Source organism: Hypanus sabinus, chromosome 3 (assembly GCF_030144855.1).
Source record: "Hypanus sabinus isolate sHypSab1 chromosome 3, sHypSab1.hap1, whole genome shotgun sequence".
Classification (NCBI taxonomy): domain Eukaryota; kingdom Metazoa; phylum Chordata; class Chondrichthyes; order Myliobatiformes; family Dasyatidae; genus Hypanus; species Hypanus sabinus.
Window position 1 is genome coordinate 48,016,625 of NC_082708.1, and position 24,396 is coordinate 48,041,020.

The 24,396-nt window shown below is 36.4% G+C and overlaps 1 protein-coding gene across 1 annotated transcript in view; it reads right to left on the reverse strand.

Annotated features, from left to right (window-relative positions):
- Window positions 1–24,396, reverse strand: part of LOC132391287 (adrenodoxin-like) — a 51,081-nt gene that overhangs the window by 13,359 nt on the left and 13,326 nt on the right. The window contains exons 2-3 of the mRNA XM_059964253.1: window positions 22,034–22,158; window positions 1,181–1,310 (exon numbers count right to left, since the gene is read on the reverse strand). Of these exons, the coding sequence (XP_059820236.1) occupies window positions 1,181–1,310; window positions 22,034–22,158 (255 nt within the window). The remainder of the gene's footprint in view (window positions 1–1,180; window positions 1,311–22,033; window positions 22,159–24,396) is intronic.

Sequence of the window (24,396 nt, forward strand, 5' to 3'; positions counted from 1 at the left end):
GCATAGACAGATTTTGGTTGTGGCTTGTAAAATGTACAAACTGAGTATCACAACTTCACCAACATCAACAACAAATTTACAACCTCCAGCAAAGAATACCATCGTTTGCAGGTTTCCCTTTATGTTGCACATAGCTGTTTGGTCATTGTCCCAGTCTAAATGTTCAGATACCCCTATTCAACAACATTGAGAGGGTGAGGGCATCTTCAGAATGACAGCAAAAACTCAAGGGGCAGCTCACCTCCACCTTAATGTGTTGACTTTGCCAGTGATGCCCACATCCCTCATATGATTTTTTTAAACATCCAAGATTTTATTGAAATAGGCACAGCATCAAAGTACCCAGTAAAACTGAAGACATTGGGGAACTGGAAACTGAAGCAAGGACATTTCAATGAATTTATTTATATCCAAGGCAGAAGAAGAAATGTGTGATTAGACAGTTATTATCAGATCTGAATATTGCTGCAGGAGCCCCTCAAGCTTAACCACTCGAGTTATTAAAGATTACTCCTAAATGGTTAGGAGTAAGTTGTTTACTGAAGATTTCAGTTTGATTTTTAACCCAATTGATAAAGAGGTCCCATTTTCAGCTATTGATGCACCCTCCTTGATAGCACGTTGAGTTATAATGTTCCCAGGTTTCCTCTAACATTTAGCCCTTATTTTCTGTACAATCCTAGGCTTTGAAGGGGACTGCAGCTGACTTCATTTATCCTCCCTTAAAAGGCATCATTGCTGCTTCACAATTCTTGAATTTTCCCACTTGGTCTTGTTACAATCTGCCCAACTCTATCATTTCCACCTGTGCTTATGTCTGATCTTCCATCAACTGTAAACATCCTCTAGAACTGGGGCACCCAACCAGAGGTCCATGGACCTCTTAGTTAATGGTGTGGGCCCATGGCATTAAAAAAAAAGGTTGGGAACATCTGCTTTAGAACAAAAAAGAACTCCCATCTGTATTCTCCAACAAATGAGATCATATTCACTCATCATGCCAAACATTCTATCACCTCTATATATTCATCAGTATACCCTCTGCAATTACCATTCCCTTTCCCTCTACATAATCCATTACTCTCCTTGATACCTTAGAGGCACTACATAAACATTACCTGTTGCTCCTATTAATAGAACATGGCGATTCCCAAAATATGCAAAATAAGTAATATCTTACTTGTCAGTGAGGCCAAATGCTAGGTCCAACATATCCATTTCTTCATCTGTACTGCTATCCAATTTCTTATAAATGTGGTCCTCAAAAATTAGATGACATGTAGAGCAAGCCAAGGTACCCTCACAAGCACCTGCAGATAGGGCAGATACACTGTCAACTGTGTTAGTTATCAGTACCATGAGGATTTTTGGAAGAGTACCACTAGATTTATGATTAAACTGTCTCTGAATTGGATTTCTGAAGTAAAATTTTTTTAAATGAACAAATATTTGTCAATATTGAAAAGTTGCATGCCAAAGAGTCTGTAAGAATATACCTTGATAATATTTACCAGCATTTTATATTTTTCCTTCAACCATTTATCTAATTATTTGTAAATGTTTACCCAGCATGTCTTAACCACCAGCCTTGGAAGTAAATTCCAGTAATATTTATTGTTCTCTATGCAATACATTTTATATTTAATTGCATGTCTATGCCCTGCAACTTAAGATTTGAAATATCTATCTAGTTCTGTCCTACATTTATTCAGCCTTTACATAGTTTCTTAATTTGTAGTGCCAGCATAAAACAGGTCCTATTTTCCAAGCATTCATATTTTCGCATTACCACAATTCTGCTGTGGTATTCTTGCTAAAGCACTGCAACTTGTGCTTAAATTTTCTTGCTCATTACAGTCAGTTCAATAACACAAGTTTAGCATGAAAACTCTGAGTGACATTTCTGCTGCTAAATTCAAGAGATGCAATTTTGTACCTCCAAATATTTTACAACATTAACCATGACCACTATGCCAGCTAATTAGAAACCCAGTTGATAAAACAATGCAACTAGAGCAGCTCCTGGTGGCAAATCTGTGAACATCAACAGTACCGTTTAACCAAAGAACCAATTAAAAAGTGTAACAGAGTAATCAGTACTCCTCACACCATTTCTAAAATTCCTCTGGCAGTGTAGACAATTCAGCAACACACATTATTCAACCACACCAAGGAATTTTATTACAACCATTCCAAGTCCAACTTAAATTTCTTGCCTCAATATTTAATGTTTGCTCAATAATTCTAAGTACTATTCTATATTCAACTTCTGGTCACTTCTCTTTTTCTTAGATTAAAATGGAAAAAAATTAATACTCATCTATCCCTTATCAATTTTGAATTGATACGGGTTTGCATCTTCAGAATATAATGGAACAGCTAAGAACAGGCAAATCTACTAAATGATCAGTCATACAAAATGTCACCTTTCTCCCCTTCTTCTATTGACTTGCTATAGGAACAGCTTTACAGGCACCCTTGCAACTTTGTCCACAAAATAGCTTGTCCAACATTTTCAGTCTAGATGCAGTAAAATCTGCTAGTCTGACACCAAAGTCCCAAGTATACCAGACTACCTGATTTTCCAGACTTTTAAATGTTATTCTAATAATACTCCAACACATTGAAATCAGTTACATAGTAGAATACATTTTCCATAGAATCCTGTATCTTCTGGGGGAGTCCTCTTCTTGGGGAGGTATGACCTGTACAAAAGGGACAGGTTGCACCTAAACTGAGGGGACCAATATTTTTGCGGGCAGGTTTGTTAGAGCTGTTGGAAAGGGTTTAAAATAATTTGGCAGGAGGAGGGGAACTGGAATGAAAGGACTCAGGATAGGACATATGGTAAAAAAGCAAAAGTAGCATGCAGTCAGATTGTCAGAAGGGGCAGACAGAGGATAGGACAAAATTGCAGCCAGTAGGGCAAGAGTCAGTGCCTTAGGGATGTAGAATCAAAAAGGCTAGCAAATACAGTACTCAAATTGTTATATTTCAATGCATGGAGCTTAAGAAATAAGGTGGATGATCTTGTTGCACATTTACAGACTGTCGGGTATGATTTTGTGGCCTTCACTGAATCATGGCTGAAGGATAGTTGTAGTTGAGAGCTCAATATCCAAGGTTATACATTACTTTGAAGGGATAGGAAGGTAAGCGGAGGGGATGGCGTGACTCTGCTTGCAAAGAACGGCATCTAATCATTAGAAAGATGTGACACAAGATTAAAAGATGTTGTATCCTTGTGGGTTAAGCAATTGCAAAGGTAAAAGGACCCGGATAGCAGTTATATATAGGCCTCCAAACAGTAGCTGGGATATGTATTACAGATTGCGATGGGAAATAGAAAAGGTATGTCAAAAGGGCAATGTTCTGATGGTCATGGGAGATTTTAACATGCAGCTACATTGGGAAAATCAGGTTGGTAATGGATCTCAATATTTGTTGAATGCCTATGAGATGGCATTTTAGAACAGTTTGTCACTGAGCCTTTCAGAAGATCAGCTATAATGAACTGTGTGTTATGTAATGAACCAGAGGCAAATAAGGAGCCCTTAGGAGGCAGTGATCACAATATGATTTGAGATCAACTTGAAATTTGATAGGGAGAAAGTAAAGTCTGACATAGCAGTATTTCAGTGGTGTAAAGGAAATTACAGTGGTATGAGAGAGGAATTAGCCAAAGTATATTGTAAGGAGATGCTGGCAGGGATGACAGCAGAACAGTAATGACTTGAGTTTCTGGGAAAAATGAGGAACGTGCAGGATAGATCTATTCCAAAAATGAAGTACTCAAATGGCAAAATAGTACAACTGTGGCAGTGCTAATTTAAAAGCAAAGGAGAAGGAATTAGTGGGAAGATAGAGGATTGGCAAGCTTTTAAAAACCTACAGAGAGCAATTAAAAAAATTAAGAGGAAAAAGATGAAATATGACAAGCTGGTAAACAATATCAAAGTGAATAGTAAAAACCTTTTCAAGAATATAAGAAATAAGAGAGATGAAAGTGGATATAGGACTGTTTGAAAATGAGGCTGGAGAAGTAATAACCAGGGACAAGGAAAGGGCAGATGAACTAAGTGAGTATTTTGCTTCAGTCTTCATTGTGGAAGACACTAGCAGTGTGCCAGGTGATGAAGGGTGTGGGAGAAAAGAAATGAGTGCAGATACTATTACAAGGGAAAAGGTGCTCAGAAAGCTGAAAGATCTAAAGGTAGACAAGTCACCCAGACCAGATGAACTGCACCATAGGGTTCGCAAAGAGGTAGTGGTAGAAATTGAATGGAGGTATTAGTAATGACCTTTCAAAAATCATCAGACTTTGGCATGGTTCTGGACAACCAGAAAATTACAAGTGTCACTCAAATCTTTAAGAAAGGAAATTATAGAACAGTTAGCCTAACCTCAATGGTTGGGAAAGTATTGGAGTCCATTGTTAAGGATGAGGTTATGGAGTACTTCCTGACACAGGACAAGATAGGACAAAGTCAGCATGGCTTCTTAAGGAAAAATCTTGCCTGACAAACCTGTTGGAATTCTTTGAGGAGACTACAAATAGGATAGATAAAGGGGTTGCAGTGCATGTTGTATATTTGGATTTTCAGAAAGCCTTTGACAAGGTGCCAGAAAAGGCTGCTTGGCAAGCTAAGAGCCTTTGTAATACAGGAAAGTTACTAGCACGGTTAGAGCTGATTGGCAGGAGGCAGCGAGTAGGAATAAATTATCTTTTCTTGTTGGCTGCCAGTGATCCTGCAGGGTTCAGTGTTGGGATCACTTCTTTTTTGTGCTGTATATCAATGATTTAGATGATGGAAAAGATGGCTTTGCAGCTAGGTTTGCAGATTATATGAAGACCGGTGGAGGGGCAAGTAGTGTTGAGGAAACAGGTAGGCTGCAGAAGGACTTAGACAGATTAGGAGAATGGAGAAAAAAAGAGGCAAATAAAATAGTGTTGGAAAATGCATGGTCATGCACTTTGGCAGTAGAAATAAATGTGCAGACTACTTTCTAGACATGGAAAAAAATCCAAAAATATGGCATGCAAAGGGACTTGAGAGTCCTTGTGCAGAACACCCTAAAAGTTAACTTGCAGGCTGAGTCAGTCGTGAGGAAGGCAAATGCAATGTTAGCGTTCATTTCAAGAGGTTTAAAATACAAGAGCAGAGATGTGACGCTGAGGCTTTATAAGGCACTGGTGAGGGCTCACCATGAGTCCTGACAGTTTTGAGCTTTTTATCTAAAACGTTGTAGATTCTGATATTTTTCTGCTGTGATCTTCCCTCCAGGTCAAGCAGTTTACCTTCTTGGTGATTTAATATTTTTATTGTCTTACTCAGCATCCGTTCCACTTTTTGAACGTGATCGTCCACCTTCTCAATTCGAGTCTCTGCCACCGCTATTTTTTGATTGATGCTGGCAAGCTCTGACTTAATATCAAGGAGCTGCTGCTTTATATCTTTCTGGACCTCCATTATTTCTTTCAGGATTTCAAAGATATTCGTCGCTTTGCCTGAACGAGGCCCAACATCCGCCTCACTAGCACACGGTCGGGTCGGATTGCTGTTCGCTGCACTCCTCTCTGATGCAGGCTCTGCAGTGTCACTTTTTAAATTTCCATTCCTTTTCCCCATTCTTGCCCCTCTTTTCAGTTCAAATATTTTTCAAAAAATATTATATTTGATGGGTTAACGGGGCTTAATACGCGTTTTTCCGGAGGAGCTAGTGACTTAAGCTGCCATTCTTGACGATGATGTCACCGGAAAAAACCCTGTACAAATATTTCAATGATGACAAATTTGAAGCCTGAAGTTGAATGACTTATAATGGTTTAAGTGTCTCGCGGTGTAAAGACTGATAAAATTGGAAGATTTGATGGTCACAGAAAGTCTTTATTTTAAAACGTGTTTTTATTTTTGAAAAAGACTGGTTTGGAGGGTTTCAACCTTAGAAGATACAGTGCGAGAATTGTTGATAGGCTGAAGTTAAGTTTGAACCATCTAGAACTTTTTTTTTGCAGTATTTAAATGAATCAATTGTTTTTTTTTATTCCGTATGCTTTATTGAAGAATTTTTTAAGTAATTATTTGGATTTCCTTGTGTATTAAAGACAGATTGGACAATTTAAAGATGGCGATTGTTCTTCTTTTGTGAAAATATTCCAAGAGTTGCTTTGGATGTGTTTTTCTTCCCTTATCTAATATTATGAAGGTTACTTTCAAATTGAAGGTTGTTTGCTTTCACAAGAAAAACACTATCCTTCCAAGTTAATTATACTGAGATATATGTTGACTGAAATGAGATTTATATTTGGTAGAGGGAGATAGAGATTACTTTTTTATTATTATTTTTTATTACTCAGCTAGGCGGAGCTGTATTCGCATCTATGCTTTCCTTGGAGCTTGCGTCGATTGATATCGACTTGTTTCTGGGCTTTGTAGGTTGGGTGTTTTTTTTTCTTTTTTTATCCCCGTTATGGAATCCCAGAGCATACGCTAATTATTTTTATTGTTGTTCATCTCTGCAAATTTCATGCAAATTCCCAGAGTAAAACTAGAGGTGTCTCTATTTTTATCGATTCTAATATTCCTTTTAATCAGGAGGATATTATAGTTGATATTAATGGTAGATTTTTAATTGTTAAAGGAATAACTTGTAATAAGAAAATGGTTTTGGCTAATATTTATGGACCAAATGTTGATGATCCCTCATTTTTAAAGCCGTTTTTGCTCTATTACCTGATTTAAATGAATATATATTATTAATGGGTGGTGATTTTAATACTTACTTAAATCCTTTAATGGATAAGTCACCATCCAAACATTAACTTCCTACCATTCTGCATCACTTATTAATTCCTTTTTAATTGATTATGGTTTAATTGAGGTCTGGAAGAATATGCATCCTAATGATAGAGAATATTCCATTTTCTCACATGTTCATAATAAATATTCAAGAATTGACTATTTTATAGTTGACCCTCGACTTTTATGTAATGTTCAGAAATGTGAGTATGATGCGATTGCTATTTCTGATCATGCTCCTTTAAATTTAATATTTGAATTGAAAGATGTTGTTTCTACCAGACCACTTTGGTGTTTTCCAGAACATTTATTACAAAGTGCAGAATTTGTTGAGTTTATTGAAACTCAGATAAAAGAGTTTTTTCTCTTTAATAATATAGGAAACGTCTCCAAGTTATTAATTTGGGATACATTGAAAGCTTACTTACGTGGTCAAATTATATCGTATATAACTAAATTGAAGAAACAAACAAGAATGGAATTAGATAAAATTTCTAAACAAATTAAAGAATTAGATAACATTAATGCAATCTCTCCAAATGTTGTTTCATTTAAAAGAAGAGCAGAACTACAATCACAGTATAACTTATTACTAACATATCCTATTGAAGGATATTTGCTTAAATTGAAAAGTCAATTTTATATATCTGGGGATAAAAATAATAAGCTCTTAGCTTCCCAACTAAGAGCAATTAGAGCTAAAAGACAAATTTTAAAGATTTGTAAAAACAATGGAGATATAGTAAGTAACTATGAGGATATTAATAATACTTCAAGATTTTTATTCTGATCTTTATAGATATCAATTTCCTGCAGATTCCTCCAAAATGGAAGCTTTTTTACATAAGATTAAATTTCCACAAATTTCTGATGAAGATCAACAGATGTTTGATGCTCCAATTACCGAGCATGAAATTCAGAAAGCTATTTTATCAATACAATCAGGTAAAGCTCCAGGACTTGATGGTTATTTGATGGGATTTTTCAAAAAATTTGAAAGATTACTTTCTCCATATCTTTTGGAAATGTTTCATGAATCCTTTGAGAAGGGTAATTTACCTTCTTTTTATGAAGCATCTATTTCCTTAATTCTTAAAAAAGATAAAGACCCTGTTGAATGCTCATCATATAGACTTCTTTCACTATTAAATGTGGATGTAAAAATTCTTTCTAAAACAATGGCTAACCCCTTGGAAAATATTTTAATTAAAATTATCTCCATGGACCAAACAGGCTTTATTAAAGGCTGTTACTCTTTCTCTAATGTTCGGAGATTGATGAACATTATTTATTCACCATTATCTTAGCAACCTCAATGTGTTATCTCTCTTGATGCAGAAAAGGCATTCAATAGAGTTCAGTGGCCATATTTGTTCAAAGTATTAGAAAAATTTGGTTTTGGTAATAATTTTAATAGAGGGATTCAAATGATCTATAAGAACCCTATTGCCACGGTCATTACTAACAATTACAGGTCTTCTTTCTTTTCACTTTCTCGTGTCCATTAAGCCCTTTATTATTTAATCTTGTATTGGAGCCTTTAGCTATAACATTACGGGAGGCCAAAAACATTCATGGTATTTCTATAAATGGAACCATACATAAGATTTCTCTTTATGCTGATGATCTTTTGATTTTTATTTCAAATCTTGAGGAATCAATTCTTAATCTTTTGGAAACACTTAAAGATTTTGGAAAATTTTCAGGATATAAACTTAATTTGAATAAAAGTGAATTGTTTCCATTAAATGCTCCTGTTAGTACATATGATATTCCTTTTAGAATTGCTAATACATTTAGATGTTTAGGTATTATAATTACTAAAAAATATAAAGATCTTTATATAATATAGTTCCTCTACTGGACTCCATGAAATTACTATTTTCTAGATGGAATCCACTTACTCTTTCTTTAATATGTCGTATCCATGCTGTGAAAATTATTTTACCTAGATTTTTATATATTTTCCAAAATATATCTATCATTTTAACTAAAAATCTTTTTGATCAAATTGACTCTCTTATTTCTTCCTTTATTTGGAACAATAAGAGACCAAGAATTAACAAGTACCATTTACAAAAACCCAAAAAAGATGGTGGACTTACACCACCTAATTTAAGACTGTATTATTGGGCTGTAAATATTAGACGATTATGTTTTTGGTTACACTGGCTAGATAAGTGCCAAAAACCACTTTGGGATTTGGAATTAAAAACTGTTAAACAATTTCATTTAACTTCAATATTAGGAGCTCCATTACCTTTACAGCTCTCTAAAATCCTAAATTTAACTTTTTACCCAGTTATTAAATCTTTGGATTTGGATTCAGTTTCGTAATTTTTTAAATTTTAAATGATTTAAGTTGTCTAGTTTTTTTATATCAAAACTTTTCATTTAAACCTTCAATAACCGACCCCATTTTTCTCCTATGGAAAAAGGGATCTGTTTTTTTTTAAACAGATTTATTTTATAATGGTCGATCGATGACCTTTGAAGAGTTAATTAATAAATACGCTCTCGCTCATACACATTTTTTGCAATATTTTCAGGTTAGACATTTTTTACAACAATATTTACCTAAGTTTCCATATTTACAAGAATCTGATTTGCTGGATACCATTTTAAAATGGAATCCCTTAGTGAAAGGTTCCATTAGCAGAATTTATAATTTACTCTAGTTACAAAAAGAGAACCTATAACTAAAGATTAAACAAGATTGGGAGAGAGAACTTAATATGACCTTTGTGAATGAAGATTGGGTTCAAATTTGGAAAAATGTAAATTCTTCTATATGTGCCAATCACTGTCTAATTCAATTTAAAATTGTCCATCGTTATTATTTAACAAAGGAGAGACGATCTAAAATATTTCCTAATGTAGATAATTATTGTGATAGATGTAGAACTGAAATGGCTACTTTGTCACATATGTTCTGGTCATGTTCTTCATTAAAACTGTTTTGGAAATCTTTTATTTTCTACAATCTCTAAAACTTTAAAAATTAATTTACAACCTAGTAGACTAACTGTTCTATTTGGAATAGTTCCACATTACATTCAGGGTATTTCATCTTCAGATCAACATGTAATTGCATTTGTTACATTGTTGGAAAGAAAGGTAATTTTATTAAAATGGAAAGATATCTCTTCCCCTACATTAATTGAATGGTTTTCTCAAATAATGTTATGTATCAGCTTGGAAAAATTTAGAAGTAGAACTTTTGAACCTCGATTTGATCTCGAGAGAAGATGGGGTTCTTTTGCCAAATATTACCATTTAATTTGAATTATTCTATATGGTTTCCTTCCAATTTTATTACCTTTTTAAAAAAAATGAATTGGCAGTTGATGCATTTTTTTAATATATCTAAATGATGGTTAAACGTATTGCTTCTGGGGGTTGGTTCCTAATGGGGTTTATTTTTCTCAGTTAGATGGGGTTCTTTTAATTTCCTTCTTTTTTCTATATATAGGGTGGCATTGAGGAATGGAAAAGGTGTAGTAACACTTATAGGGGTGTATTATAGACCAACTAATGGGGAGTGAGAATTGGAGAAGCAAATTTGCAAGGAGGTAGCAGATATTTGTAGTAAGCACAGGGTTGTGATTGTGGGAGATTTTAGTTTTCCACACATAGACTGGGAAGCCCGTACTGTAAAAGGAATGGATGGTTTGGAGTTTGTAAAATATGTACAGGATAGTTTTTTGCAGCAGTACTTAGAGGTACCAACTAGAGAAGGGGCAGTGTTGGATCTTCTATTAGGGAATGAAATAGGTCAGGTGACAGAGGTATGTATTGGGGAGCACTCTGAGTCCAGTGATCACAATGCCATTAGTTTCAATATAATTATGGAGAAGGATAGGACTGGACCCAGGGTTGAGATTTTTGATTGGAGAAAGGCTAACTTTGAGGCGATGCGAAAGGATTTAGGAGGAGTGGATTGGGACAATTTGTTTTATAGGGAGGATGTAATCGAGAAATGGGGGTCATTTAAAGGTGAAATTTTGAGGGTACAGAATTTTTATGTTCCTGTTAGGTTGAAAGGAAAGGTTAAAAGTTTGAGAGAGCCATGGTTTTCAAGGGATATTGGAAACTTGGTTAGGAAAAAGAGGGAGATCTACAATAAATATAGGCAGCATGGAGTAAATGAGATCCTCAAGGAATATAAAGAATGTAAGAAGAATCTTAAGAAAGAAATCAGAAAAGCTAAAAGATACGAGGTTGCTTTGGCAAGTATGGTGAAAATAAATCCAAAGGGTTTCTACAGTTATATTTATAGCAAAAGGATAGTGAGGGATAAAATTGGTCCCTTAGAGAATCAGAGTGGACAGCTATGTGTGGAGCCGAAAGAGATGGGGGTGATTTTGAACAATGTCTTTTCTTCGGTATTCACTAAGGAGAAGGATATTGAATTGTGTAAGGTAAGGGAAACAAGTAGGGAAGTTATGGAAACTATAATGATTAAAGAGGAGGAAGTACTGGCGCTTTTAAAGAATATAAAAGTGAATAAATCTATGGGTCCTGACAGGATATTCCCTAGGACCTTCAGGGAGGTTAGTGTAGAAATAGCAGGGGCTCTGACAGAAATATTTCAAATGTCATTAGAAACAGGAATGGTGCTGGAGGATTGGCGTATTGCTCATGTGGTTCCATTGTTTAAAAAGGGTTCTAAGAGTAAACCTAGCAATTATAGGCCTGTCAGTTTGATGTCAGTGGTGGGTAAATTAATGGAAAGTTTTCTTAGAGATGGTATATAAAATTATCTGGATAGACAGGGTCTGATTAGGAACAGTCAGCATGGATTTGTGCGTGGAAGGTCATGTTTGACAAATCTTATTGAATTTTTTGAAGAGGTTACAAGGAAAGTTGATGAGGGTAAAGCAGTGGATGTTGTCTATATGGACTTCAGTAAGGCCTTTGACAAGGTTCCACACGGAAGATTAGTTAGGAAGGTTCAATCATTAGGTATTAATATTGAAGCAATAAAATGGATTTAACAGCGGCTGGATGGGAGATGCCAGAGAGTTGTGGTGGATAACTGTCAGGCTGGAGGCCGGTGACTAGTGGTGTGCCTCAGAGATCTGTACTGGGTCCAATGTTGTTTGTCATATACATTAATGATCTGGATGATGGGGTGGTAAATTGGATTAGTAAGTATGCAGATGATACTAAGGTAGGTGACGTTCTGGATAATGAAGTAGGTTTTCAAAGTTTACAGAGAGATTTAGGCCAGTTAGAAGAGCGGGCTGAGCGATCGCAGATGGAGTTTAATGCTGATAAGTGTGAGGTGCTACATTTTGGTAGGAATAATCCAAATAGGACATACATGGTAAATGGTAGGGCATTGAAGAATGCAGTAGAACAAAGTGATCTAGGAATAATGGTGCATAGTTCCCTGAATCTTATGGGGATAGGGTGGTGAAGAAAGCTTTTGGTATGTTGGTCTTTATAAATCAGAGCATTGAGTATAGGAGTTGGGATGTAATGTTAAAATTGTACAAGGCATTGGTAAGGCCGAATTTGGAGTATTGTGTACAGTTCTGGTCACCGAATTATAAGAAAGATGTCAACAAAATAGAGAGAGTACAGAGAAGATTTACTAGAATGTTACCTGGATTTCAGCACCTAAGTTACAGAGAAAGATTGAACAAGTTAGGTCTTCGTTCTTTGGAGCGTAGAAGGTTGAGGGGGGACGTGATAGAGGTATTTAAAATTATGAGGGGGGTAAATAGAGTTGATGTGGATAGGCTTTTTCCATTGAGAGTAGGAGAGATTCAAACAAGAGGACACGAGTTGAGACAGGGGGCAAAAGTTTAAGGGTAACATGAGGGGGAATTTCTTTACTCAGAGAGTGGTAGCTGTGTGGAATGAGCTTCCAGTAGAAGTGGTAGAGGCAGGTTCGGTATTGTCATTTAAAGCAAAATTGGATAGGTATATGGACAAGAAAGGAACGGAGGGTTTTTGGCTGAGTGTGGGTCAGTGGGATTAGGTGAGAGTAAGCGTTCGGCATGGACTAGAAAGGCCGAGATAGCCTGTTTCTGTGCTATAATTGTTAAATGGTTATATATGATAACTCTTTAATTCCTGGAATCCTCCTTGTGAACCTCCTCTGAACCCTCTCCAATGTCAGCATGTTTTTTCTTAGATAAAAAGTACATGGTGATATACTTACCTTGAGAAATACTTATTATAATGTGGATTTTATATTAATTAGTTGTTATTCTTTATTCGCTCACTCTGTGTGTGTGTGTGTGTGTGTGTGTGTGTGTGTGTGTGTGCGCGCGTGCGTGCGTGCATGCGATTCCGGACTACAGAGCGCACCCGATTAAAAGCCGCACGCTCTAATTTTAGAAAGAAAATCAATTTTGTACTTGTACAGGCCGCACCGGATTTTAAGCCGCAGGTGGCCCACGTTGTAATAGGAGATATTTACACAGAAAGATATTACATGTGAGGATTTTTTAACTTTTAATTAAATCCGTATGATAACATAAACAAATACATATTGCAAATGCTTTTTTTCCCGAACAGTGCCTGTAACACAGCTACTTTTAAATATACATACTTATCGGTAACACACAAATTACGTTGCGTATACTTTTTTACTGAACAGTGTACGAACAACATTCCAATATCACCTAACGACTGGTAAAAAAATATATATATACTACAGCCTACCAGGAAAAGTTATTGATCGCCTTCTTCATCTTCCTCCTGCGCACTAAAACCATCAAAGTCCTTCAGTGTCCGAATTGAACAACCTCAGGATCTCGTCACTCACTTCAGTCTCTTCGTTGTCGCTCTCACTTGAGCGCACGCGGTCCTCTTCAGCACGCAGCAGTCCAGCCTTTCGAAACCCGTTGGTGATGGTGGATGTTGTGACACGGCTCCACGCATTTAGGATCCACTGGCAGACTTGAGTTAAAGATGCTCTTCGCATGCGTCCTGTTTTGGTAAAGGATTTCTCGCCGCTCGTCATCCAAGCCTCCCACTCAACGCGCAGCGCCACTTTAAATGCCCGGTTCACGCTGACGTCCAGTGGCTGCAAATACTTCATGGTGCCCCAGGAATCACAGCTGGAATTGAGTATGTACTCTTGATGGCAGCTTTCACTGAACTTTCATTATCAGCCGCTTAAAAATCACCATCGGTGGAAGCTTTAGTCCGGATGCTGTGCAGCTCAGAACACAAGTAAAAAGCGTTCTCTCATGGCCACTTGTTTTCAGTGTGATGGACAAGTCACCTTTTTTTATTAACAGTCCGAGTGAGAGGCAGGTCAAACGTCAAAGGTACTTCATCCATATTTATGATATCATCTGGCCCGATGGAATTCTCCGCTATCTTTGTTTGAGTGAATGTGCGGAAGTTAGCAAGTTGTTCCTCGTGGTCGGGAGGGAGCTGCTGACACAGTCGTGCGTACCCTGACGGACAGGCCTTTTCGTCTCATAAATCTAAAACACCACGATGGCCCACCTCTAAAATCTTCGATTTTCATTTTAGTGGCGATTGCATTAGCCTTCAGTCTGATCTGCACGGTGGAAACACCACGGCCGCCTGCTCTCTGTGTGTTAACCCAGTCTTCAAGAAAGTTTTCAAGTTCGGGCCATCTGCTATGATTACCTCTGAAATCTTTTGTCGTCTTTTTGCATTGACTCAGTTCTTCACGCTGGCGTCTCCACCGTCTCACCATCGATTCATTTATGCCAAGATTATGTGCAGCAGCTCGATTTCCTTCTTCAACCGCCAGATTGATCGCCTTTAACTTAAAAGCTGCATCATATGCTTTTCTTTGAGTGTTTTCCATGTTGATGAGGGTGAGTACAAATGACTGATTTACAATAATTTAATTGTGAAAGTGCGCTTGATTTATCGTACAATTTCATTGGACCTCTGTGAACTACTCATCAATTTTATTGGTCTACTGTTACGAGGCAAAATGTTTTTGGTGGCATGAAAAAAAAAACATGCATTAGCCGCACCGTAGTATAGGCCGCAGTGTTCAAAGCGTGGGAAAAAAGTAGCGGCTTATAGTCCGGAATTTACGGTATATATAGGAGTACACAGGGAAATCTTTTCTGTGTAATGGATTTGTTAACTGACTTTTATGAATACTGCAATGGGGGCCCTCAACTCACAAATAGGAGGGGTTATCCCCCACAGCTAGGCATTTCCTCTAGCTCAACGCAGGGTCATTTACTAGAGACCTCAGCCTTGGAATCACACGTTTGTTGCCATTTTTATTATTGTTTGCGTTTCTTGGTTCTTATTCAGGGAGCAGATCGATTAAGTTTTATTCTAATTTCAATGATACATTGACAGATAAATACAGATGGCTAAGGACAAGGTAAAATTCATTTCTTTTAATGTAAATAGGCTGTTAAATCCAATCAAACGTAAGAGAATTTATCCAAAATGAGAAAAGAACAAGCCCATGTAGTTTTTTTTAAACAGGAAACTCATTTAAGTGATAATGAGCATAAAAAACTAAAGAGAATGGGCTTCACTAATCTGTTTTTCTCCTCATATAAATCAGGACATAGGAGAAGAGTTGCTATTCTTATCTCAAGTAAGCTAAATTTTGAAAAAGTATTCAAAATGGGAGATAAAGAGGGCAGTAAGGGGGAATATAGACGGCAATTCAGTTACTCTATTGAATATATACGCACCCCCAGGAAGTGATATTGGTTTCTTTCAGAAAATTACTGATATTATGGTAACGGAAACAGAAGTCTCCTGATATGTGGGGGAGACTTAAATTTACAATTACAACCAAACTTAGACTCTTCCAATAGAAAAACCTATGAAACAAAATCCTTACATTAGAAAGTTAATACACTTTTTGAGGATGTTGGTTTAATTGATATATGGAGGGACCTCTTCTCTGACAGAAGGGATTACACTCATTATTCTGCTCCCCATTCTGTATATATGAGAATAGACTATTTCATAACATTTGGAAAAGACAAAGACAAAATAAACACCTATGGAATTGGGACAACAGATGTAAGTGACCATGCACCTATATATTTATCTGTTGATTTTGACCTACAACCAAAGAATACTATTTGGAAACTAAATTCAAGTCTACTCAATGATCCGTACTTTAAGGAACAAAGTAAAAAAGAAATTGGTCTCTGCTTAGAATTTAATGATAATGGAGCGGTTTCACCTCCTATTTTATGGGATACTCTGAAAGCTGTCTTAAGAGGGAAAATTATAGTGATATATTCATATAAAAAAATAAGGAATAAAACATTAGAGGAATTACAAATAGGCTGAAGGAACGAGAGAAAAAACACAAATTGAATTTGGCACAGGATACATTAGGAGAAATTTAAAGAATTAGGAATGAAATAAATAATTTGGCTACGCAAGAAATCAGGAAAAACAATGTTTCTGAAACAGAGACATTATGAAAATGGATCGAAATCTATGAAAATACTGGCATTGAAACTGAAAAAAGATAGAAAATACAATTCATAAAATTAGGGACCCAAGAACAAAAATGATAAAAAATAAGCTAAGTGAAATTCAAGAAGCTTTTGAAGTGTTTTACAAAACTCTATATTCCAAAGTTCCAGTGGGAAGCATAATCCAAATTGACACCTTCTTGAATTCTCTAGAGTTACCCACTTTAAGTGAAGAACAAAATTAAACGATGACTGCTGACATAACTGAAGTTGAATTAAAAGCTGCAATTAAATTAAGCAAGTTACCAGGATCAGATGGGTATACGGCAGAGTGGTACAAAGAATTTTAAAATGAGTTAATTCCTGTTTTACTCCCCACACTGAAATGGGCTCCAAAAAAGGCACAAATGCCACCCAGTTGGAATAATCTCAGCTATACCGAAAGAAGGCAAGGATAAAGTGGAATGCGAGTTATTTAGATCAATATCCATTCTTAATGTAGATTATAGGTTATTTACCTCCATCATGGCCAAACGATTATAGGACTTTCTACCTATACTGATACATAACGAGCAGACAGGTTTTATATGACAACGTCAAACACAAAACAATATATGAAAGACACTTCACATTATGGATCATATACAAAAAAATAAAATGGAAACAGTGATAAACGTGGACACTGAAAAGGCATTTGATTCAGTTAATTAGAATTTTCTTTACAGAGTTTTACATAGATTTGGTTTCCAAGACACAATTATTAAAACAATACAGACACCATATGACAATCCTACTGCTAGGATTAAAATCAATGGATATTTATCAAATAGTCTTACCCTAGAAAGGGGCATGAGACAGGGTTGTGCATGGTCACCGCTACTCTTCGCATTATGTGTGGAACCATTAGCTCAATACATCAGACAAAATGAAGATATCAGGGTAATTACTATTAAAGGGACAGAGCATAAATTGGCTTGTTATGCGGATGACATTTTGATCTATCTCGGGCAACCAACATACTCTTTACCTAAATTGATGCAGTCCTTTGAACAATATGGTCAATTATCAGGATACAAGATCAACATAGACAAAACCCAATTACCTTCATATTACTATAGCCCACCAAGAGAAATTGAAAGTCGATACCCCTGGGCATGGCACACAGAGTCTTTCAAATATTTGGGCATCATTATGTCAAAAGATTTGGCAAAATTATCAGAATGTAATTATCAGCCTTTATAAAAAAAAATTAAGGAAGATGTGGCAAGATGGAGACTGATTCCTTTTCTCAGTCTCAGTTCAAGGATTGAGTCTATTAAAATGGATATACTGCCCAGACTGTTATATCCCTTTCAGATCCTACCAATAGAGATTAATCAAAATCAATTCAATGAATGGAACAAGATGCTATCAAGGTATATTTGGCAGGGTAAAAGGCCGAGAGTTTGTCTCAAAACTTTGCAATTAGCAAAGGAAAAGGGGGGATGGGGCCTACCTTCTCTTAGAGATTATTATTTTGCAGCACAGTTGAGAGCTATGATATATTGGTGCAACCCATCATATACGCTCAATGGAAAAACATTGAGGAGCGGGTACTTCCCATCCCCATACAAGCAATTTTGGCTGATAGCAACCTGCAAAGGTACATAAATTCTATTGATAACTCGGGTGAAATTGACTCTTACTATAAAAGAATATAATCTAGAGGGAGATATTGCAATTCTTAAATGGTGTACATATGACTCAGATTTTACACCAAATAAATTGGATGCTGGATTTAAGGACCAGACAGCTAAAGGAATAACAGTTTTTTGCAACATAATGAAAGAAGGAACACTGTTCAGTTTTGAAATGCTTAAAGAGAAACACTTATTAGAAAAACAAGATTTTTATCGATATTTACAGATGTGACAATATGTTAATAAGATGCTTAAAAATGTAACCAAGGCAAATACATGCTCGATAGAGCTCTTTAGAAAAGCATATAATTCAGATAATGGTAGTAGAACAATTTCAAGCATATATAAGGGGTTGTCAAATCTTAAAACACATTCCACTTCATACATTAGAACAAAATGGGAGAAGGAAGGAGGGATAATTATATCTGAGGAAGAATGGACAACAATATGGAGATATCAATGGAAGTGTATCAGTTCACAGAAATGGAGGGAGTTTGGATGGAAAAACTTGATAAGATATTTTATGACACCTCTCAGAAATCCCATTATGATAGTAACCTCCCTGTTTGCTGAAGAAATTGTGGAAATCAAAATGCAAATCATTATCATGTTTTTTGGGACTGCCCTGTTATCAAAACCTATTGAAGGGGGATACACAATGCCCTACAAGACATCTTTAAATGTGAAATACCCTTAGAGAGTAAGACCATATATTTTGGATATATCCCTCAAGAATGGTTGAAAAGAGATAAATATTTAATGAATATACTGTTGGTGGCTGGTAAAAAGACTCTTACTGGGAAATGGTTATCACAGGAGAGCCCAACTTTAAATGCATGGATGGAAATTACAATGGACATTTACAAAATGGAGAAGATAACAGCATCTGTTAATCATAAACTGGAACAATTTGATTCATACTGGGAAAAATGGTTTAAACTACGTAATGCCTCATAGGCCTGATTTTATTCTCACAATTCAATGAACCTATTGTAAAAAAAAGATCACTCCCTACTTGTACATAGTTCTTTCCTTTTGCTTGTTTTTTCTTTCCCCTCTTTTCTAGAAGTGTATACCCCAGATAAATACTTTGTGGAGTTTTGTGATATATGTGATTACATGATATATGTACAATGTCTGAAATACATCTTATGGAAATGTTTGTTTGATGAACTTCAATAAAAAAATAAATTACAATAAAAAAAGTATTTGCACAGAAGGAAAAAAAAATCGCCATTTTTAAATTGTCCAGTCTTTCTTTAAAACGTAAGAAAATCCAGATAATTACTTAAAAGAAGCTTTACAAAAGCATATGAAACAAAAAAAAAACAGTTAGTACATTTAGATGCTACAGAAAAAAAGTCTAGATGGTTCAGAATTATCTACGATCTTTCAACAGTTCTCCTGCTATATCTTCAGAGGTTAAAACCCTCCAAACCACACTTTTTCGGAGATAAAAATACATTTTAAGGTAAAAACTTTTATAACCATCAAACCTTCCAATTTCTTCACTTTACACCACTTTACATCACTTTACAAACTATTAAAAATCATTCAATCTTCAAACTTCAGATTCTCCATCAGACTCGTCAGACAAAGAGTTAATAAAACACAATGCTTCAGCTGGATCATGGAAAATATGAATTCCAGAACTTTTAATGATCCTTAATTTCACTGGATACTGTAGTGATGGAAAAAGCTTCTTTTGAAAAGCTAGTTTCACAGAAGGAGCAAAAGCAGCACGTTGTTTAACAATTTCATGTGGAAAATCATCAAAAAAAGGACTTCTGAGCCTTGAAATGAAAATATTCTTTGTTTACTTGCAAGGTTAATAATGTGATCCTTATCTCTAAAACGGAGAAAATGCACAATATGCCTGCTTTTACCTTCATCCAAAGATTTTAAAGTACCAGTTCTGTGAGCCGATTTGACCTCCGGGAGTTGTGAACAAACCTCCGGAAATAAAGACTGAAACATTTTAGCAAAATAACCCAATGTGTCGGCAGATTCTGATTTCTCTTTTAATCCAACAATTCCAAAATTATTCTGACGTGATCGAGCTTCCAAATCCACGATTCTTTTTTGAGCCTTTTCCAAACGAGGAGATCAGCCGCATTTCGATTGACTTCTTTAAGATCGATGCTCAAAGAGTCAATTTTTTCTTTAAATTTCCCTTTTAGTTGAGCTAGTTCAGTTCAGATACTGCTGATTCGAGATTCTATTCTCTTGACCCAAGGGGGTTCTTCCGCGTACTCGTCAGTCTTCTTAGATATCCCATTGGACGGGTCCAGATTTCGTCTGGTGGTCTTCTAAGTAGCCATAACTATTGCTGTACAAATTCGACTGAATAAAGTTGAAATTTCAAAATTTAAATTGGAAAAGGGAGAGATTCAAAGCGGACAGTAAGCTACTGGGTCTTACATGTCCGAAAGCTGGAAACGGAGTCCCGAAAGATTCTTGCTTGGCCACCGCATTAACAGTTTTATGGGGAGGCCAAGGATTGAGACTGAGGAGGGTGGGGTGGGGGGGGGGGGCGGGGGAACAGATCAGCCATGATTGAATGACAGTGAAGTCTCTATGGGCCAAATGGCCTAATTCTTATGGTCCTATGGTCTAAGTTAAAAGTGAATGTGAGAACCAGGTCTCTGTTGAGTGAATTACTGCCGTTTTCCTGTAGAAAGGATTGGTAGGCCATCTAATTAAGCAGAAGCATCTGTAGCTGATTTTTGTTAAGTCTACAAGACTGCCAGATAATCAAACTAGGAAAGGACATCTGTATTTCCAATAATGCTTCAATTGTAAATATGAAATTGATACAAAAGACAAAATGAACTGTGAAATGGATACTAATTGATATTAAGGAGATCTGGATAAATGACTCAACGCAAGTAGGTTGTGCATACACTTTCAGTCATTGTTTAGTAAAAGGTACTTGGGCTTTAAGCCGTTAAGTCAGAGTCCATGAAAAACTTCAAAAAAATTAGAACTAATTTTCATTGTCTCCCAAAAACCAGAGCTACTGTATTAAAGTCCTTATTTCATCAGTTAATGGAAATGATTTTTTTTAGATCTATGACAGATGAAAACAACTTTTGAGGCAAGAAAAATTCTAAGACAAATTTATGTATTGAGATTATTTTAGTTTGAGAACTAAATGCACTGAATAATACAGATTATTTTCCTGGCTTTTTATTAAGTGGGTAAAGCCACAAGTCAGCAGAGACTTGAGATCATAGTTTTCCCTCTCCTAAATGAGCTGCCAACCACAGGTGATGAGCCCCATCTGCCTGAAGTGACTGGCTTTAACGTGCGAGTAACCCACCTTTGTCCCTTCTGTCAATAGAAACGGTTCCACCAGACTTATTAGCCAAAACACATGTGAAGGCCAGGAGTTGGACTTGGTTCTCAGAAGCTATTTGAAATGCTTGCCATTGGGAGCATTTAATCGGCACTGGGTGATTATCTCCACTACCTCCCCCAGCTATGACAACCTTAAGGAACATAATTAATTAAACAATAGCTTTTTGAATGATTCAAAATTAAATGATTTGACTTATTCCTAATGAAAAAAATTAATTTGTTTCAAACACTCACTGGGCTCTGTCTCTTTATAGCCACCTCTAGTCTCAACTCTCAGATCCCTACATTGGGATTACAGTTTCCAACACACGCATTTGGTGATAAAATGGACTAATATCAAATGAGTTGCCACATACAAAAGTATGCAGGTAACTGTTTCTGGTTTTGACCAATTCCTTCTCTCCATTGCTCCAGGTATTGACAAACAATCCAAAAAAAGATAAATAGTCATATGTTTCAGTAAGTGCAAGAACAAACCTGGAATGGAAAGAAAAGAGACACACAAAGGCCAATAGTGGTGGGGTAGAGGAAGTGGAAGCGGCATGAGTGGAGTATAGAGAAAGTGGCATAAGAGACCAGAAAGTGAGAGGTGGAACAGGTAAGATGCAAGGAAAACAGCCCATTAAGTATATAGCACTAAGTCTGTTGATCTTTTTGGCACATTAAAATATTTCTTTACTTGAATTAATCATTGGAGTAAACAAGAGCCAAAAGCTAAAATTATAATTACTTAAGAAGAATTTTCAATAAGCCATACAGCCAAATTAAAAATAGCAGGACTTACCAAAACCATCGATGTCCAAATTATTTTCGATGACAACGTCTAATAGAGAATCACCTAAATTGCCCTCTGCTTTAAGTTTCTCTCCATCACGGTTAACAAAATTGACCTTGATTTTATCTTCTGAACTGTAAATATAGAACAAGGTGAACAAGTTTGGTCTACAGGCTAAAATTAATTAACTAGACTTATTTTCTTTTTAATTAAGTGAAAAGATACTCATGTTCACAATATGATGGAGGAACTCTACTGCCTGGCCTAATGAGTTCCTCCAGCTTTGTGTGGCTTGCTCGGATTTCCAGTATCTTCAGATTTTCTCGTTTCTGATTTGAGATACTAATGTCGATCAACTGAGAAGTACAGGGTAGGTGCATTTAAAGATAGGAATATTTATAATTAGCCATCATTTAATATTAATGGCACAATATTTTTTTCATTTTCAGAAATTCAGAAGATAAGGATTCTCAAGTTTTTAAACCAATAAATTATTAATGTCACAGTATTTCAACTGACTTACCTGCACTTAAAAATACAGATTATTAGAAATTTCATATTACTGAAATTCAACCCATAAAAGGAAAGCGAAAATTTTAAACTTGTTACTCTTGATCCATCATGCCTTTTGGAAGCTGTGTACACTGACTGGTCTTTGCTATGACAGCCTGTGGGAAACTTGTATACTAATATGTCTATGCATACAGAAATAATAAAGTGCCAAAGAACAATGAATTGATTTATGAAACTTTGGTGATGGCTAGAACAAGAATTTGTTTTAAGAATTAGAGGTTACAAGTCTGTGATTAGGTTATAATATCTTTAAAAAAATGAAGCATTTCAGTTTACATCATCACTAATCATCAAAGCTTAACCACGAGCTCTAAATTCTATTTTCAAGTTTTCAGATAAAGTTTCCATTAACTTGAGCCACCAGAGACCTCACCTTCAGATAAGCCAGGTCAATACAAATTGTCAAAATGGAATTGAAAATCATCCCAGATCTGTCTAATCCCCTTATTAGCAATGATTGTCAGTAAAGTGAATTGGAGAGAAACTAAATGGATGAAATCATAAATAACAATTGTTCTTTACAAAGTAGCACAAATATAAATCAAAATAGTGGTTAAAAAAACTTCAAATTTCAAAAAGTTTAAAGTTCTAAGTAAACTTATTATCAAAGTATATACAGCCCCAAGATGCTTCATCTTGTGGGCATACTCAATAAATCCAAGAACGATAATGGAATCGACAAAAGCGCGACCATCAGGATGGACAAACAACCAATGTGAAAAAGACAACAAACTGTGCAAATTCAAAAAAAACAATGGTACATAAACAAGCTAAAAATATAAAGAACTTGAAAGTGAGTCTACAGGTTGTGGGAACGGTTCAGTGAAGAGGCAAGTGAAGGTGAAGTTGAGTGAAGTTACCCTCACTGGTTCAAGAGCTGTTTCTGAACCTGGTGCCAAGTGCTGAGGCTCTTGTACCTTCTTCCTGATGGGAGCAGCGAGAAGAGAGCATGACCTGGCTGGTAGGGTCCCTGATGATGGATGTTGCCTTCGTGTCACAGCACTCTGTGCAGTCATGTTTAACGGTGGGGAGGAAATTGGGATAAAATTTGCTCATTGTCTTACATCAGAACTTTCTCATAACTGCAAGAAAAAGCATTTAATTTGCCAAGTGAGGAGGGAGGTGGGTGGGTGGAGGAGGAGGGATGAAGTGGGAAGCTGTGAAGTGATAGCTGGATGAGATAAAAAGAGCTGAAGAAGAAATCTGAGAAGAGGAGAAAGGGAAGGATTCAAAGTACATTTATTATCAAAGTGTGTATGCAGTATGCAACCCTGATATTTGTCTTTACCATAGATAGCCACAAAACAAACCACGAGATCCATTCAAAGAAAAAAAATCAACTCCAACACCCCATCCCTATGCACAAGAAAACAAAAACAAATGGCAGGAATGGCAATCAAAAAAAAAGCATAATAAACACAGAATATAAAACAAAATCAAAACAGTCCAGGCATATTCAGTTCAACTTGTGGCGCTCCGCACACACGAGACTCGAACCGCCATCGGGAGCCACAGGCAGACGCGCGGTCCACTCAGGGCAGACCTTCCGGGGACGGTCTGACGTCATGTCCGCCCCACTGGTCGCAGGGACCCCTGGGATGGGAGATTTAAGCACGCGAGTTTGAATCAGTAAAGTCATTCCGAGTTCAGCTCTCTCTGCCTCCATGTTCCTTTCGTAGGGCTTTGCGCGTGACTACATTGGTGACCCCGATGTTCCAGACAGCATCTGGAACCGGCGACTCTGCAACCAACCATGAATCCGAGCAATTTGAACAACTCGGTCTCTGTGAAGCTCCCGA